Consider the following 19,777-nt stretch of genomic DNA (forward strand, 5'->3'; position numbering starts at 1 on the left):
TTTCAAGAGTCAGGTTTCAGATGACATGTTCCACAGGCAAGTGAACCAATTTGTAGGGTTCATCACTGTCACTGTGAAAGCAAAAATATTTATAGAGTGCCTGAAAGACTTACCCAATTCTTAAGATAATTTACAACATGAGTAATTAGAATGTTTTTGGGTCACAAAGTAAAAGTTGTACTTACACAGCCCACTCCAGCTTTTCATTTTTTATTGAGTTATACAATCCCTGAAGGAGAAGAAATTATATTTTCTGAATGGGTATTTAAATAAAATTGGACTTAAGGAGAATTATTTAATTATGCTCAGCAAACAATGACTTTCTCTTGCCATCAATATGCATTTGTTCCGTTGTTTTGTTGTACTTTGTAAATTTCTCAATAAACCAAAGAACACTTTGAATATTACAGGGATAGAATATCTGCTTCAACTACAATCAGAAAAAAAAATTCCCATACTAATTTGTGCAAGTTTTAAAATGAGGTTGCTTCTCTCAAATTTGGTTGCATATTTTCAAATGCAAAATGTGCCATGAATTAGCATAACTACAAAACTTTGGTTTTACAAATATCCCTTAACACATTCAAGAGTGCTTATTTGATCAATGCAATCTGATCAATACAGCTAAAAATAGGATTACCACAAATAAAATAAACAACATTAATCACAGTGTCTCCTGATCATCTACAAGTAACCTGATTTTAAAATATCATAAAAGAAATTTAACGTGTACAGAACCATTTACTAGTGACATTGAGAGACAGTAGCCCACTTCATAGTAAATTAAGAAAAATATATTCATAAGCTTTTAAGACTTACTTTTTGGTGTTCTTGCATCTAAAAGATTCATCCTAATTTTATGGAAGCTCCTCAGAAATCCATAAATGGGTGGAATATGCAGGAATTCTTAATATTGATAAATATTGAAAAATTCACCTGTGGGTATGGTCAGCTCTAGAGACAGAGCTTGCATCCAGCACAATACTTTTTAAACAAGCGTAAAAAAACTGCATAAACTCAATTTATCCATACACACTAGACACTTCAGGGAGGTAGATAATGGCAAAACTATAAGAAGTGAATTGATTAAACCAAAAGAGAGAAAGAACAAATAACACATGAATAAAGCATCAGTGTTGAGAGACAGGCTACAGTTTACAGCCCAAATAACAATTCTGAATACAAATGCATGTAGTGTGAGGAATAAATTAAATGAACTGCTGGCACACATTTAAACTGGAGATCATGATACAGCTACCAACGCTGAGACGTGGCAGCAGAATGGTTAAGATAGGGAACTAAACATACCAGGTTTTCAAGTTTACAGAACAGACAGGGAAATTGACAGAGGAGGTGGAGTAGCCATACTGATTAAAAACAAGATTACTTCAATGGTGAGGCAAAGTCAGAAGTCACATGACACTAGGTTATTGCTCAACAGATTTATCTGAAATCATAAGATTTAGGAGGGCTGCTCCTTCATCAGGGGAAGTCCACTTCACACGATGAAGGAGGAGCACTCTGAAAGCTTGTGATTTCAAGTAAACCAGTTGGACTATAACCTGGTGTCATGTGGCTTGTGACTTCATTCACCCCAGTCCAACACTGGCACCACCACTTCAATGGTGAGGGAGGATATAATTAGGGGAAAGCATTCTGTGGAGACCAAATGGGTGGAACTGAGGAACAGTGAAGTATCTAAAACTGTGGGGATGCTGCCAATGACTATCAGGAAATGGCAGACATGTTAAAATAATTATCTTGCCTCAATATTAATGGCAGAAAAGGTGATTAGCTTGCCAGAAGTCCCAAGGAAATTAATAGTGAATTTGGAAAAGGGATTAGATAAATTTATTGTAAGTAGAACATTGGTAATGGGGAAGTTAATGGAATTAAAGAGTGAAAAATCCCCGGGATCTCTGGTTTCCATCCAAGCATGTTAAAAGAAATAGGGAAGCACATTGTAGGTGCTCTAACTATAACCTTACAGAGTTCTCTAGGTACAGGAGTCACCACTCTGCATTGGAAATTTGCACATGTCACTCCACCTTTTCATAGATTGCAGTTGTTTGCTCACCGAGCCAGTTGTTCTGTGGCATGCAGACGTTTTGTTACCATTATAGGCCACATCATCAGTGTGATCTCTAATCAAAGAATTGGTGTTCAGCTCTGTTCAAATTGATATGACCCTCTGGTGTGGTGGGTCTTGTCACTTCCGGTTCTGTGTTTTTAACAGCGATCTGTATACAGGGTCTATTTCAATGTGTTAGTAGTAGAGTCCCATGTTGAAAACCAGGCTGCCAGAAATTCCTTTGCATGCCTGTTGTTCACTTGTCTCAGTATTGTCATATTGTCCCACTGATGTCTTACAAAGATTGCTGCTGGCTGACAAGGGTTACCCTCTGTAACCATGGCTGTTCACTCCATCAGCCCCCTGACCGAAGCCGAGCATAGAAACAATGTAGTCTATTCTTCCACCAGGGCAATCATGGCACAGACGTTAAGCCTCTTGTATATGGCACTAAGGACTGGTAATCTCCGCAGCTTCAATTTTCCAACTGCAGTTACAATGACAGCTGATCAGGCAAGTGATGATGGTAAAGATGTAATACATTAATGATTGTGAGATTCCAGTTCCAATGATGAGTCGCCCACACCATCTGTTTGTCCACATGAGCTTTTCTATTTCCGTTCTCTCCCTCTATTTGTACTGTGAAGGGCTAATACTGGCTGGCAGTGTTTTCCCTGGTCTACTGCAGGGCTTTAAATAGGGTGCCAGAATGGTAATGATGAGTACTTTCACCACTGGTGAGTGCACAATTATACAGGCACAGCATCATAGATACAGTGTCTAGATATAATTAGGTGCGCAGTGGAGAATTGCATGAGATAACCTGCTAGGGCTTATGGAGAGAACCCTCCATGAAACTCTCTGAAATTGATAGCAAGCTAGGTTTTGGTAAAAGTCAGCCCTATATTTTGTCTCCGGGATTGAGGTTGCATGATGTTCGATTCTTCCTTGAAAATTACATCTTAAAGTCATAGTGGATCTTCAGATGTGATCCTACTGAAAGAGTCGGGAACTAGATGATAATGTCCAAATCCATCATTCCTTATCACAAAGTGCAGTCAAAACCCAAAGGCTGTAAGTGTTTTAAGGTAGTTGGATTTGAAGGAATGAGAAAGAAGACCACAGTTCAAAAGGCTGAGAGCACTTTTCAGCCTTGCTTGGAGGAAATAAAATTGATCGAGGATGAAACAACAGTGGGATTCAGATATGCAACTTGTGAGCAATTGCAGAAGCAGCACAACATGTGGATTTCAGTTCATGGTTTTAAAAAATTGAGCTGCTGAAAGTGATAGTGCAAGGAGTATTAATTGCTGAAATCAGCTACTTCAAGACATGGAAATGAAATGCAGCAAACATGACAAAAAAGCAACAGAGAACAGTTATTTGCAGGACTTGAGGAGAGCTAGAGTAGAAGCACCCTTATAAAAATACCTTGAATAAATAAATTATTCAACGAGTAAAATGTTTCAAATATGCATAACACCAAGTGTTACCAGTTAAACTGTTCTATATTTACTAATCTATGTTACGTCGTCACAGAAGCATGCAGCTTTCTCAGTGCTTATCATTCATGGGCATAACGCAGCACACTCAGACGTTCAACAATCAAACTGGCACCACCTTACTGCTTAGACACTTATTGATCAAAGAACTGCAAATGTCATATTTTTACTATCAGTGTTTTATCTGTTTTGATGCAGACATGAGTAGCTTGTCATATTTTTGCTGCTGCTCAATGGTAAAGTAAATGGGAGGCCTGGCCATGTTGATCAACATATCAGTTTACTTGTTTTGTATATAGATGAGCACCATATCAAGGCTAATGATGCCTACATTGAACTGGAAATTGGTAAAGGCATAAGAGCTGAGGGAGAAGGTGAGTTTCAGCAACAAATGGAGGTGTCCTGCTCGCATAAGTAGCATAAACATGCAACTGGCTTTGGGTGAACTAGAGGTAACGGAGCCAGCTTCCTAAAATTGATCTCAAATAATTGTGCCAACACTTGCGAATTTGATTGCAAGCAAAGGCAGGTTCCAGTAGTCCACCCTTGGTGCTTGGTAATTGTCACTGCATGCTTCCTTTCATTGTATGCCATGTTAGCCACAAAATATTGTATTTGGAAATCAATCCCCTGCACTAATTTCAATTTAGCTTGCTATCACAATGGAACCTTTCACTCAAATGCCTTGACATTTCTTAAACTCCCCTGAAAACTTATACAGTAAATACTTCGTGCACGTTTTTCAGTTCTTTGTAATAGTGAAATAGTGCTTTGGTTACAGTGCATTCCAGAGAATTCAGATGCAATTTAGCTTTTTTCAGATTTCATGAAAAGGCTTATTAACAGATTAACAGAGTTCAGTGCTTAAAATACATTCCAAAATTGTAAAATGAAATGTTTCAAAGTCTGACCTTCTCTAGGTAATATAGCTTTGGTGACCTAGTGATTGTTTCCCACTTGCCTATTCGGCAAAGCTAACATAATGTGGTATTATATCCCAAATGTTCATTTGTAATCTTAAAATATATATTATATTTATCCATGAAGCTTAAATATGTTTTGGACAGGTTCCAATGAAAGATAGTTCTGTTCCATCCAATTTCTTGATTTCATTCATACCAAACACAATTATTTCTCGTGTTATCAATTGTTTCCAACCACATCAATGTTGCAGCAAAATAATTGCTAGGAATGGGATTTTTGATCATTGTTGCTGAGGAGTTATTGTTGTACTTCTTAGAAAATCCATGAAGGAACTACTTAACGTCTCACAGAATGTCGATAGGCTCCATTAGAAAATGGCAGGGGACTCTTTTTTGCTCTCTGTTTTTGTCACAATTTACCATTTAAACTTCCAGGGAGTACGTGGTGTCCTGGCAATTAATTACTATTCAATCAATGTTTCAAAGAACAGGTTATCTGGTCATTGTCACACTACTGTTTGAGGGAGTTTGATGTTCAGAAATTGGTTTCTGAATAAATATGTCCATAGCTGTCCAGGTTAGGTGGATTGGCCATGCTAATTTGCTCATAGTGTCCAGGGATGTGTAGGCTGAGCTGGTTAGCCATGGGAAATATGGGGTTACAGGAATAGTGTAAGGGATGTGGGTCTGGATAGGATGCTGTTTGGGGGGGCGGTGTGGACTCAATGGGCCAAATGACTTGCTTCCACACTCTAGACATTCTATGATTCTATGATCCTATGCATACTTAACTAACTAAAAAGTCCATGGTTATGAAAATGCGATGTAAATGCAAATTTTTCATTCCTTCTTTCTAGAACGAGTAAGGTATCCCTCTCTTTAATGGAGTAGCAATGTCTTGGCTAGTTTACTTAGGTTCTAAGTGTACTGTCTTTATGTGAATAACAAGTTCAGATAAGATGTGAAATATCAGCTTCTGAGGTTGAAGAGTATGGTTGCCACACTCCTAGTGAATCATAGACTGCTCTCTATTAGAGAGAGATGGCTGGTGGTGGTTCACCGTGAGGGGTTGCCACGCAGGTGAGGATGAGAAAGCAGGACCTGCGGAGGTACAGGAATCTACGTTGCTGGCGTCACTCTGCATTGCAAACCAGCTGTCCAGCCAACTAAGTTAACCAAATCCCAGTTGAGGTTGTATGAGTTAGTTACAGGCAAGGAAAAGTGTCACTTAACTTCAGTTAGGCTCAGAGTGAGCGAACGTAATGGTTCTGATCAAAGGACCCAGAAACACAGCCTGGTCCAGTCCATGAGCTGAGTGTCGGTCCCTGAGTGCACAGTGTCCTTGCTGTAGCATTAAAATGAGAGTTGTCAGTGCAGCCAGAGGTGCAGAATTGAAGTGCATAAGCATCCTGTAAGTGGATTGGTGGAATGTAATGAGGGTTCTTAGAGGCTGGCACATAATGGATGCCAATGTTTGAAGATGGGAGGGCATGTTTCCGTTGCCCTTAGAGTGTGCCCTGAGATGTTACTACTCAGTGTTCAATATGGATGTTGTTTGGAGCAAGTGGTGTGCTGAAGTCACCAGGTAACCGCTCTGTTTTCCAAGTCAGGTTTTCCCAATTTCTAGCTTGTTTGAAGTGTTTGTTAAGACAGGAAACTGAATATTAACAAGGCGAGTTGTGCCATTAGTAAGAACATAGAACATAGAACATTACAGCACAGTACAAGCCCTTCGGCCCTCGATGTTGTGCCGACCTTTGTTTAACAAGAGCTAATCACCCTTAATGGGCAACTTGCTGCTGCCTAGCAGAAACCTGCCACACTACTTGTGAAAAGCAGAGAAGGTGTGTGAGATGCTCCTGTCATCAGATAGGCCTCACTAGCATTCCGTCTAATTTCTTACTTTTCTGTGCAAACCCTCAGGGCCTGTGCACAACAGTGACATCTGGAACCTGAAGTCAATGCTGTGATCTATGTTGACATGCTAATCACCATGTTTGCCACCATAGTGAGATTTGAACCTGTACAGCCAGAAAATTAACCTGAGATTCTGAACGAATAGACCAGCAAAATCACCAATATGCCACTGTAGGCTACACTGATATATGCTGGAAAGTCTGATCGAGAGATAACAATCACATCCATGAGGCTTTCAGTAGCTGATGGATTAAGGCAATGTGCAGATTCAAGTTTTGTTATGGATGTGGAAGTAGACAGTGTCAATGGTAGTGCAGATATGTTGTTGAAAGCTTATCATAGGATCTATTATTGCACTAAGGTTGTGAACAGTGTGGTGCAGCTGATTTAGTTGTCAGGAAGTGGGATGGAGTTGATACTATGGAATGAAGTTTGCAACAGGAGCCAAAGACAATGGTTTTGATCTTCCAAATATTTACTTGGAGGAAATTTCTGCCCCTCTGATATTATAAGTTGGACAATCAGTCTGACAATTTGCTAAGTATGGATGGGCCCAGGGAGGTGGAGCTGTGTGTGGTCAGCAAATGTGTGGGAACTGATTTTGGGCTTTCAAATGATGTTGCTGAGAGGCAACTTATCAATGAGAAATAGAAGGGGACCCAATGTGGCTAATTCCTTGGATGTAATCTTGCTGAGCAGAAAGAAAATTCATTGCAAGTGACTGTCTGGCTATAACTCATTAGATGAGAATGAAACCAGGAGTATGCAATCTCAGTTAACTGGAAAACTTTAAAGAGATGTTAGAGGGGGACTGTGGGGTCAGTGATAACAAAGACTTGGTTAACATAGACATTATTACATTAATGTGAACAATACCTTTAATAAATCTTTGGGAAAATCCTTTCCATCGTTAAGGCCATCCAGATTTGAAATAAATTGTTGGCATGACATCTTCTTTCCAATATTCTGGAATACATAGACAAAACAAAATATGTTTTAATTTGAAAATAGTGGAGGAAATATTATTTGAAATATGCAGAGTGAATTTAATATATGTAAGACAAAATGAACAATGAAAGTAATAATTTTACTTTGAAACAAAAGCAATTACAATGAAACGAAAACCTTTCTGATTATAAATCTCCTTAAATAAATGCAATGACGTAACTGAAAGCAGAGGAATTAAGTACAGTTGCAAAAATATAAGGGAGATAAAGCTAAACTAGATGGGATAAAAGTACTAAATAATAAATGATTTAGGATTGAAATGTCCATGGATGAATACCTAAAGCATTAGGAATAAAATTGGAGATCAATAGAGCCAACTGTTAAAGGGAGGCACAATGCCATGGATTTGGCAGTCCTGGGAACTAAACAAATGTGCCTTAAACTTTCAAAAGAGATGAAGAATTCAAAGACAAAGGATCAGTGGCATGACTAATGACAAGATTACACCATTGAAAATGAATGGTTTTTCCTGAAGTTAGCATTTATCACAATTCTCTCCAGACTGAATTGGAAAACAAATTGTAAAATTTAACTATGCCTGTCTAGAGAAATTTGAAAATGCTCAAAAAGCTCTGTGCACGTGGATAGAGAGACAGGCAGTGCTACAGAGCCAGAAGGCATGCCAGAGAGGTAAAATGCCCATTATCGTCCCAATTTTGTCCAATTCAGTGAGGGATGTGATAAATCTAGGTTGGATTCCCAGCTCAGAGGTCATACCATTGGTCCCCAATTTTAAGGCCACTTAATGGCATCTTCCTATCACTTCTGGTATTCTAATCGTGATGTAGAGCTCCTTTGGCATATGGTGAAATCTCCACACCCTCTTAGAAGTTGGTGAACTCCCAATGGGCTTGGGCACTTCAGATCTGGCACTCTGTGGCCAATGGGAGGGTTACCATGGCAGAAAGGACCACAGCAGTCAAAAATCCCAGCAATATCTTCACCCACAAGTCCATCCCCTCAACTGGATCTAATTTATTGACTCCGGTGACCCTGGCCATATATACCTGTTTCCTCGGGTCAACCCATTACACTGGATGCAATCCCCGCTGTGGCCATAACTCTTGGTGGCATAATTGGACTGAAACGTTTTAGCCCTCCCGATGAAAGTTGGTAAATCAGCAAGCCTAGACAGCTTCAAATGCTAAGTGAGATTAGTAAAGGAATGCCACAACTGTAATCATAATATTCTAAAGATTCTGCACAGGAGAACAATAAGTTTCTTGCTCACAATATGGTTTGAGGCTAAGGTAGAACATTAGTTAGGCTGCTAACAATTAAGGAAAATAACATGCGATGGAATTCTATGTTGTTTTAGGACATTAGGATAATTATGAGCAGACAAACAAATGTTACAGACATTTGAAGAACTTAAATCAATATTTTATAGAAATTATCAGAACATATAATAAAATACTGGAGTGGATACAGAAAAGAAGTGTTTTAAAAGAAAAAGAATAACACACTACCTAAACAATTTGTTTTAAAAATTATGTAGTAAAGGTGCAGAAATAGCAATGTATGGGAATCGGCTTAAATGGAAAAGTGTAGAAATAAATAGTAGTGTCTCAGATTTGCACAATATAATAATTTTGTTAGAAACAAAACAGAAGTTGCTAGAGAAACTCGGTTCGTCTGGCAGCATCTGCTGAGAGAGAAACAGAGTTAACATTTCAAGTCCAGTGGCCCTTCCTCATAATTCATGTTGTCATGCTGCCACACCCGCTGAGTTTTTCCAGAGATTTCTGTTATTGTTTCTGATTTCCAACATCTGCAGTTCTTTGTTTTTTTTTGAAAGAATTGGTATGTCCTGTTGATTTGTTTTGAGACTTCGGTATTCCCCATATAATTATGTGAGTTTATTGTATAGAGTGTGTTTTTTTTTCATTCGAACACTGGATGTGGGTATCTCTGGCTGGGCCAGCATTCATTACCCATCCCTAATTTCCCAGAGGGCAGTTGAGAGTCAACCATATTGCTGTGGGTTTAGAGTCACATGTGCGTCAGGCCAGGCAAGGATGGCAGTTTCCTTCCCTAAAGGGCATGAGTGAGCCAGATGGGTTTTCCCTGACAATTGGCAATGGCTTCATAGTCACCACTTTTTATTGAACTCAAATTCCACCATCTGCAAGACAGGATTCAAACCTTGGTCTCCAAAGTATCGTCTGGGTCTCCATATTAATAATCTAGTAATAATACCACTAGGTATCGCCTACACATATATCAACATTATATCAAATAACATCAACATTCGCTCTTTTCCCTGGGGGTTCGGAGGCTGAGGGATGACCTTATAGAAATTTATAAAATCATGAGGAGCAAGAATAGGGTGAATAGCCAAGGTCTTTTCCCCAGGTTAGGGGAGTCCAAAATTAGAGGGTAAATGTTTAAGTAGACAAGGGAAAGATTTAAAAGGGATCTAAGGAGCAACTTTCTCATGATGAGAGTGGTGCATGTATAGAATAAGCTGTCAGAGGAAGTGATGAGGGCTGGTATAATTATAATATTTAAAAGGTATCTGGATGGGTATGTGAATAGAAAGGATTTAGAGGGACATAGGCCATGTGCTGGCAAATGGGACTAGATATCTGGGCAGCATGGACAAGTTGGCCTGAAGAGCCTGTTTCCATGCTTACATCTCTATGACTCGCTGACTCTTAAAATCACATTACTGAGGATGACAAATTGAGCAATCATTGGGATACTGCAAGAGACTAAAGCAGATATAAATGTAAAGTAAGGCATTTTGGCAAAAAAGCAGAGAACATGGAGTGCCAGTTATACGTATATCCCTGTATATGCATGTATATTTATTTATTTGTATATAAAATCACTTGAACAATACAACAGAGAAAAATCAGCCAAATGGGTTCAGAAAGTTAGTCAAAATGTCTTCGTTCTCTTACTTAAAATTAAACTATTTAGAAAATGTATATGAACTGTCTGCTCCAAAATGCATATCAACTAATCTGAGCAGCTTTCGTATCAGTATTGGTCTGAAATAGCTGTGTGGTTCTCAGATGGAAGCCTTAAAGAAACAATTTTTAAAAATTAAGTGGCTGTCTACTCCATGATCCAGGGTTTTTGCTAATGTCCTGCTAGTGTCATGCATAACTGGAGATGCAAGAAACCCCAAAAATTCAGCAACATTTGCTTTTACCAAAAAATGTTTTTTTTAAAAGAAGCTTCTGTTTCATCAAAAGAATATTAAAATGAACTTTGGTTAGAATTCTGCTTTTTAACGATAATTATTGATCATGCTTATTCATATATTGAATATTATTATTAATTATTATTTAATATTGTAGACATGTTTACTGAAAACCATACAGAAACAGAAACATGTATCTTCAGCATTGGCATTACACAGTTGAAACTAGAGAAAAAATGTTATTGCTATTATTTGAGATATAGGAGAGAATCAGTGTTTTAAATCTTATTTGGAAGTAATGGAACACCCAGAAGGACCAGAGAAAGGAAAATTGAATAAAAAGGATCATATAACTGAAATGAAAATCAGCACATTATTAGCAATAATTTTAAATAGATAGAAAATTAGTTACACCATTATTTCAAGGTGGAGTTTCCTAACTGATATTTGTGTGTGTAATGCTTACAGAACATTCACTTCAGTGAAGCGTATTAAGGGGAAATTATGCTCCATGGAGTTAGTGTACAAAAAAAACTAGTTCAGAAGAACTCAGCTTTTAAATTTCAATTTTATTTCACAGCCAACTTAACCCTGCACCATACCTGCCTTTAAAATAAATAGGTTTGAAATATCTGTGGAACAATCTCATGGTATGACATGAAAAATATTAATTACAATTGGATGTCTTTAAGATTCTGCATCTTCCTTTGATTCCTATTCACACCCCACACTCACTTCATCAAGCAGTTTTTGTGTCTGAGTTGTAAAAAAAAATGCTAGAACTATAAAAATGGGCTGAATCTTCACCACCACCCCCACCCCACCAACACCAAACCTCTCTAACAACCCCCCACCCCCACCCCGAGCCAAAGATCAGTGAGTTGGGTGAGTTGATAAAACTTTAAATTCTCAGACCTGACCGTGGACCATCTCCAATTCTCTTCTTCTTTAGCTGAGGTGGAACAAGGGACAGGCTGCCAACCCATTCTGAGGAGTCAGTCTGACAAATCAAATAAAAATCGAAAGAACTACAGTTGCTGTAAATCAGAGACAAAAACAGACATCGCTGGATAAGCTCAGCAGGTCTGCCAGCATCAGTGGAGAGAAAACAGAGTTAACATTTCAGGTTGAATGGCCCTCCCTCAGAGTTTTGAGGAAGCCTCATTCAACTTGAAACGTGAACTTTGATTTCTCTCCACAGATGCTGCTGGACCTACTGAGTTTATCCAGCAATTTCTGTTTTTGTCTGTGACAAGTTGAATGCTTTACTGAGGCTAGAAGATGCCAATGTAACCAATGTTATCATTTTAATATTTGTTGGCTTGGTTTTCCAGGTGAGAATTCAGACAGTTGGAAGGAGGCAAGAGCAATTTCAGATGGAGTTTAAGTGTTCATCTCAATGACTCCCAAGTTTCCTTAATAGCCTCTCCCACAGGCTGGTTGGGGATTGGATCCCTTTCAGGCAACATGCCCAATACAGAGACCCTCTATCCCAAGGGTTGGGATCAGACATACCTCCAGAAGAAGCAGCGCTTTCCTTAACTGCACCTGTGATCTCTTCCAGATATGTGCCCTTTCAAACTGGAAGCAAAGCTGGACAATCAGACTTGCACCCAGGCTTCCAAGCACTCTTGATTGCTAACAGACAATCTGCACTCCACCTCCCCACGCCAATCCCCACCCCAGCCAATCTAGATCATATGCAGTATCATGCAACAAGGGCAGCTTGGAGTCTTACTTCTGGGAAATGCTTCATTTTCACTTGACACTTCACATGAAAATGTTAGTCACAATTTCATTTCAGTAATAGTGGGAGAATAGAAATGATACTTGTCTTTCCATAGTATTAAATTTTGATGGCCTTGCACCAAGCCCCTTCATTATCAGCTTCAGTTTAACTGGAGTTAAGTACGACAACAATATGCCTTTAATCAAAAGAAAACATCCCAATATCTTTCACAGAGGTACAACCAGCATAAAGGAAGAGGGATTAAGGACATAATTTAATTGCTCCAGTGTGGGTCCTTGTTGCAGATGCAGAAGTCAGCTGTCTAGCCCTTGAATGAATACGATGTTTTTCAGCAAGAAGACAGAATGGGCAGTGAGTACACTGGAATGCACAGCACATTAGCAGATGCCTGAAGAGATCTGGATGTATGTGGTACAGAATTTGCAGACTGATATTTCTATCACTCTACAAGTGGGCATGAGAGTAGAAGTATGGATGTATTATCCAGACGGCCCCTTACTTGTCATGCATCCTGAAAAGGGAGTTATATATCCTTAAATGATGATACTCATTCTCTATTCCTGTCTGCAGTAAAAACAAATGGCTAAACAATGTGCAAATATGGGCGAAGAAGTGCCCTACATAAGTACTCAGAACTCCAAGGTTGGAGGAAGAATTGGCCATGGAACATAGAGGCTATACAATGCTGGTGGCAAAGCAGGATGGCAGACAAGAATGAGGAAAATCGAAAGAACTACGGTTGCTGTAAATCAGTGTAGGTTTAAAGGTAGGTTACGGTGCAGGGTTAAGTTGGCTGTGAAATAGAATTGAAATTTAAAAGCTGAGTTCTTCTTAACTAATTTTTTTGTACACTATCTCCATGGAGCATAATTTCCCCTTAATACGCCTCACTGAAGTGAATGTTCTGTAAGCATTACAAACACAAATATCAGTTAGGAAACTCCACCTTGAAATAATGGTGTAACTAAGATGGATCATCTTTCTGTTCTCCATTGCATGGAACATTCAATGAGGACAATGGCTCTTCTCTGTATAGCTGGGAAAATCCTCCCTTGTCTCCCTTGTCTTCTTCTTCAGGAGCACAGCAGATGATCGTACCCTTAAGGGGGACATTGGAGAGCTCCACTATAGCAAACCAGGTGCTCGAATCTAATTACCAGCCATTTGATAGTCTGCCCTACTGTTGCTGTTTGAGCCACAGGAAGCAATGGGATTGCAGCATTCTGTCTGTTGTCATCAGCTGGTAATTGTTACCAAAGATCCATTTCTATAAGTATATAAGGGATAGCCTTGGAACGTGGGAGTTGTGAAACCACCATGAATGATGAGAGGGGAACTGGCTACACTGTTTCCACAGCTCACAGAGATACTTAAGAGAGCAAAACGTCTTCCTGTGTTTAAGGTTGCAGGCTGATCCCAAGAGCTCTGATCATACCTGATCATAATTAACTTCTGCAACTTTTGTCAGCAAAGTTCACTGACATTGTGTCTGGTTCTCTTGACCAAAACTGATATTCACAAAATCTTTTTTAGATAGTGCATTGGTGACCTCTAATTCAGCACTATACACCTACCCATGAACTAACCCTCGTAGATCCTGGAAGAAGCCTGCTGGCATAGAAGTCCAATTCCGCAGTGACTTTTAAAGCTACTGGCTTGGGATTCCCTCCCAATCTAAGAAGGTATATCTCATCCTGAAGGTGAGCACACAGGTCTCCACAGACAGCCTCAACTTTGTACAGGCATTACCCATCAGTCATTTTCAGGTGCTTGCAGTAGCCTCTGGGATGATTCATTAGTCACTATCACATTTGGCCCTGGTTGCCTTCATCCTAACCAACCTCAGTTGGGTCATCTCTTGCTGGTCTTCTGGATACTGTTACACATGACCCCATGCCATTCTTCCCTTATGCTGATCTTGCCTCACCCGAGCCTCCAGGACCATTGGGTAGATGAGAACTACTTTCACTCCAGAAATTACAAAGCTGAAGCCAGGGAATGGAATGCCCACTACTGTTGAACAAGTCCTCGACCAACCCTTGTATCTGTGCAAAAGTGATGATATCTCTGGCGTCCTTCAAACTTATTCTAGTCTTGTTCTCCATGTCACTTCATATTCCATTAATCACGGTTGATCTTATCTTCATCACCTTCGTTCATCCGTGATCTTTCATTCATCCTTTCAACTTTCTCTTGAATGTCCTTGACTTTCCCTTGTCAGCTTTGAATGCTTCATCAACTGTCCTTGCCCACCTTTCATTCATCTTTAACACTTCCTCCATTACTCAAGAATGTCGCTCAATCAATAGTGAACCTCCATTGGTCAACTTTAATGCTTGATCACCCTAATGCCTCCCTCGGCCACCCTCAACCTTCCATTGACACTCTTGACTCTCCTTCAATTGTCTTTAACCTCCTCTGGGTCACCCTCAATCAATTGACGGTGAATGTGAAGGCTTGTATTTCCTAGGACCTCTAGTCTAATTGCAAAGTTAGTATCTAGTCACAAAAACCTGCATGTGATGAGTATTCATTGTATGCAAATCCATCAGTTACCTTCCTGCTGGGCGCCATGAACTTCCAAACTAACACCAGGATTATTCACCACACATATAAAAAAGTTAAGCAGTTGAAACTTTGCTTCATGGTCGATACAGTGCCCCCTCATCAGCCTCTTCTCCACTTCCTTAGCTGGAAATGAATTTCATTCAATAAGGGATGGCTCAAATTTTGGTCAATATGATGAGTTTTAGGGCAGCTTTTAAAGATGAATAGGAAAGCAATACAAAGGTTAAGGGAGGATATAGTGTATTTCTAAGCTTAGGTTATTTGAGATATAAGGAGCGGTCTGGGGACTCAGTAGTTAGCACTGCAGCCTCACAGTGCCAGGGACCTGGGTTCGATTCTAGCATTGGGCAACTATCTGTGCAGAGTTTGCACATTCTCCCTGTATGCGTGTGGGTTTCCTCCAGGTGCTCTGGTTTCCTCCCACAGTCCAAAGATGTGCAGGCTAGGTGGATCAGCCATGCTAAATTGCCTGTAGTGTTCAGGGGTGTGTGGGCTATAGGGGGTTGGATCTGGGTGGGATGCTCCAAGGGGCGGTGTGGACTTGTTGGGCAAAAGGGCCTGTTTCCACACTGTAGGGAATCTAATCTAAAATAATCATAAGTGGTGTGGTGGTGAGCTGGGAGTCAGAAGGACGTGTAATATGAGGGCAAAAGGTCAGAAAGATAGCCTGACCCCATTTTGGTCAAAGGCGCTTCTCTTCCAGGGTACTTCATCACACAGCATCATCTTTATCGTCCTGCAACTTCAGCAATGGCAGTGCCATTGTTGAAGCTGCTCAGCTGTCATCCCTCTGATTCAGTCAGCAATGCTGGAGGCACGTGGCTCTCCTTAATTGACTACCACCAGTAAGGTGCTGCCCTTGGTCTCACAGCCCATCGGAATAGGATTAGCTTCGACTACAGTCTTGATGGTGCGATTTCTTTTCCTTGAGGAAGGGTACAATGTTACAGCAAATAAACTTTAGCTATTTCTTAATTGCTTTATTTTCCTCATCCTTCCCATCTCTCAGGGCACCTGTGCTAATTGTTGCACATTATTTATACCTCCCCTAGCATCATTACTGATGCCAGCAGAAATTTCACTCTCTGCTGCGTAGGAAAGATATCATCAAGTCACGCTGTCTGAGAACTGTTCTTTGCCCACCTGCAGAATCTGTACACCTGTGAGCGGTGAGCATAAGTCACTTTAATTAACTATTAATACAGAAGACGTGTATCTTCCTAAAGGAATCTATGTGGAATACCCATGACAGCAATATAATACGTGAATACTTGACTAACCAGGATATCAACTGCTTTCTGAGAAATGCCTCAAGCACAGTTTATCATGCATTAAATGGTACAGCACAAAATAAGATAGGAACTGCAGTATAGGGAGGCGTTCTGGGATGTTCATGTTCAGTATATGCTGACTTATCTCATCAAAAGAAGCTGCCACACATTCTAGCCATCCTGGCAGAGGACAGAGAGTCACAGAGTCATACAACACAGAAATAGACACTTCTGTTACTATCTGTCCACATCCCAATCTGACCTGGCCAGCATTTAGCCCATATCCCTCTCAGCCCTTCCTACTCGTATACCCATCCACATGCTTTTTAAATGTTGTAATTGTACCTGCTTCCACCAATTCCACTGGCAGCTTGTTCAGACGCACACCACCCTCTGCATGAAAATGTTACCCCTCTGGTCCTTTATAAGTCTTTCCCGTCTCAACTTAAACCTATGCCCTCTAGTTTTGGACTCCCGTACCCTGGGATAAAGATATCACCTCATCTATGCCCCTCTTGTTTTTATAAGGTCACCCCTCAGCCTCCAACAACCCAGGGGAAATGCCCTGGCCTATTCAGCCTCTCCTTTTACCGGAAACACTCCAGACCTGGCAACATCCTTGAAATTTATTTTAGCACACTCTCAAGTTTAAAACAACTTTCCTTCAGAAGGGTGACCAAAATTGTATGCAGTATTCTAAACATTGCCTCGCCAATGTCCTGTACAGCTGCAAAATGACATTCCAAACCCGAAACCCAATGTTCTGACCAATGAAGGCAGGTGTGCCAAATGCCTTCTTTATCACCCTGTTTACCTGAGACCCTGTTTGCAAGGAACTATGCACCTGCACCACTAGGTCTCTCTTTTTGGTAACACTCCCCAGAGCCCTACCATTAGGTGTATAAGTCCTGCCCTGATTTGCCTTACCAAAACGCAAGACCTCACATCCCTCTAAATTTAACTCCACCTGCCACTGCTCGATCCATTGGCCCATCTGATCAATGTCCTGTTGTACTCTGAGATAATCTTCACTATCCACTACACTACCTATTTTGGTGTCATCTGCAAACTTACTAGCCACAGGGTGGTATGGTAGCTCAATGTTTCAGTGGTTAGCACTGCTGCCTCGCAACAGCAGAGACCTGGGTTCAATTCCTGCTTCAGGCAACTGTCTGTGTGGAGTTTACACATTCTCCATGTAGTCTGTGTGAGTTTCCTCCCACAGTCCAAAGGTACGCAGATTAAGTAGATTGGTCATGCTAAATTGTGCATAGTATCCAGGGAAGTACAGGCCAGGTGGCTTAGCCACGGAAAATGCAGGGTTACAGGAGATGGGGGTGGTTCTGGGTAGAATGCTTTTCAGACAGTCACTGTGGACCCAATAGGTTGAATGGCCTGCTTCCACACTGTAGAGATTCTAATGATTTTGGCCCCCTTCCAACTCAGGTGGAACCTAACCTTCATATACATGTCATTTCTACCCCTGAAGAGATTCCGATGATCCAAAAATGTGAATCCTTGACCTCTCACCAGCTCCTCAGCCATACATTCATCTGCTCTATCCTCCTATCCCTCCCTCTCTAGCATGTGCCATTGGTAATAGTCCAGATATTGGCACCCTCAAGGTCCTACTTTTTAAACTCCTGCAGAGTTTCCAATATTTTTGCTGGAAAACCTCATCCCTTTCCCCGGCCATGTCATTGGTACCATGGCCAGTGACCATACAGAACTAGGTTATCAATGTATAAATTTAAAAAGGCTAAAATCGTGCCATTTGATGCAGAGCAATTTTCAGCTGTCACGTAGCATAAGAGGTAAGATATCCAGTGGTTTTAATGGTCAGAACATGTCTAAGACCTGCTTTTCCTCACGGAGCGGAGACATAGTACCAGCATTCAAGAAGCACCTGGACGAATACTTGAATGGGAAAGGAATAGAAGAATACAGATCCGGTCAGTGAAGACAGATTTGGTACAGAAGGGCAAAATGTGTTGGCGCAGGCTTAGAGGGCTGAAAGGGCCTGTTCCTGTGCTGTATTGTTCTTTGATCTTTGCACAGTGAGGTCAAGCCCTTTGTGCAATCACATCAGGCTTGAGTCTGCAAGCAAGAGATGGAGGAGCCAAGTAGTTGGGGGTTACATCTCTAAAGCTTTGGAGAAGTCTGTTCAGGAACAGAGATACGTTTAATAGTTCTGGAAAAGGATTTCTAAATTGCATCATTCAACATTCTCCTTTCAATGAAGGTTATCACTTTTAATTAGATTTGTACACATTATGCCCTCAACACCAGTCCAAATCTACTTCTGAAACTGCAGTACATCTGCTAATTATGGAAATTGATTGTAAACAACATGATTCCATTTAAGGCTATCTAAATGCCACCAATAATCATTCCACTACAATTCTATGTAAAAGAGTAGAATGATAAATAATAAATAATGCATTTGAATCATTCTATGTTTCTCCCACTCTACAAGTGAATTGCCATAACCAGGTCAGAATGTTATGATGCAGAATGAATGGATTCAATCTCAGAAAATCCTGAAACTAAAATGTTACATTTTGATAGTTGTTTTGCCACCCTAATATTCCTTCACGAAAGCAATGCAACTCTAAACCTATTCTGACTAGCTCGTTCATTCTTTCAGTTTCGTTTCTGTTTCCTCTCTGAATCAATGAAATGTATGATTTAAGATGCAGAACAAGTGCAAAATGCCTTTGATGATTATAATGAGGACAATAAAATTGACAACTAAGCGTGGAATGTAATGCCCTGCTGGCTGAAATTTGATAGCAAAGCACCTTTAATCAGGCAGAAGGATGAGTAGTAGGGTTGATTATGTCTGGCGTGAGAAGGCTCATGAATGGCCGCCTGCTCCACTGGCAATTGAAGCTGTTAAATGGGCAATTAATTCAATCAGTGATGGACATGGAGCTCACCAATCGGAAAGTCCGAATTGCAAACTCGACTATGTTGTTTGAAAGTAATTTGAATCAACTTGTCTGACATTTGGGACAGAAGACATCAGAAATAAAAAAATCACTCTCAATATCACGATTAAGAGTCTGGACTTCCATTTTCAACATAGCAGGAATTTATTGTAAATATCAGCAAGTAATATTTCCAACATCAAATTTTATAAATTAATTGTACTTTAAATATGATTCAAAAACACAAAAATAATTTTACTTTAGATAAGCTATAAGCATCTTAGAAAATGTGCTAATAAACTGAAGTATTTTGAATGTTTCAGCTCTTTACGAACCTTTTTACTGAAGATGAGCATGTTTAGACATATTTAAGATTAAATTATGTACAATTTTAAACCACAGTGCACTTCTTTATCATGTACAGTTATCAGAAGGTTGAGAATATGTTAACTGTGGTAAAAGGTATGTTCAAAAAATCCACACAATACTATCTTCTATTGGATGCAAATGTCACTTCCAGTATAAGATTATACTGCTTTGTAAAATAGCAGGACATCTCTATTCTAGTTACAAGAGTGGATTCTTTGCCCACTGGAGGTGAGAAACAAAGAGTCATAGAGATGTACAGCAAGGAAACAGAGCCTTTGGTCCAACTCATCCATGCTGACCAGCTATCCTACACTAAT

The 19,777-nt window shown here is 40.1% G+C and overlaps 1 protein-coding gene across 4 annotated transcripts in view; it reads right to left on the reverse strand.

Moving 5' to 3' along the window:
* The window catches only part of LOC125458447 (PH and SEC7 domain-containing protein 2-like), a 179,900-nt gene that overhangs the window by 46,256 nt on the left and 113,867 nt on the right, over positions 1-19,777 (reverse strand). For 3 of the 4 annotated variants that reach the window (XM_059650704.1, XM_059650703.1, XM_048543715.1), the window contains 2 exons: positions 7,290-7,380; positions 186-229 (listed from right to left, as the gene is read on the reverse strand). In XM_059650704.1, the coding sequence (XP_059506687.1) occupies positions 186-229; positions 7,290-7,380 (135 nt within the window). The remainder of the gene's footprint in view (positions 1-185; positions 230-7,289; positions 7,381-19,777) is intronic. The other variant, XM_048543714.2, reaches the window with a different exon arrangement.

This window comes from Stegostoma tigrinum, chromosome 13, assembly GCF_030684315.1.
Source record: "Stegostoma tigrinum isolate sSteTig4 chromosome 13, sSteTig4.hap1, whole genome shotgun sequence".
Taxonomy (NCBI): Eukaryota; Metazoa; Chordata; class Chondrichthyes; order Orectolobiformes; family Stegostomatidae; genus Stegostoma; species Stegostoma tigrinum.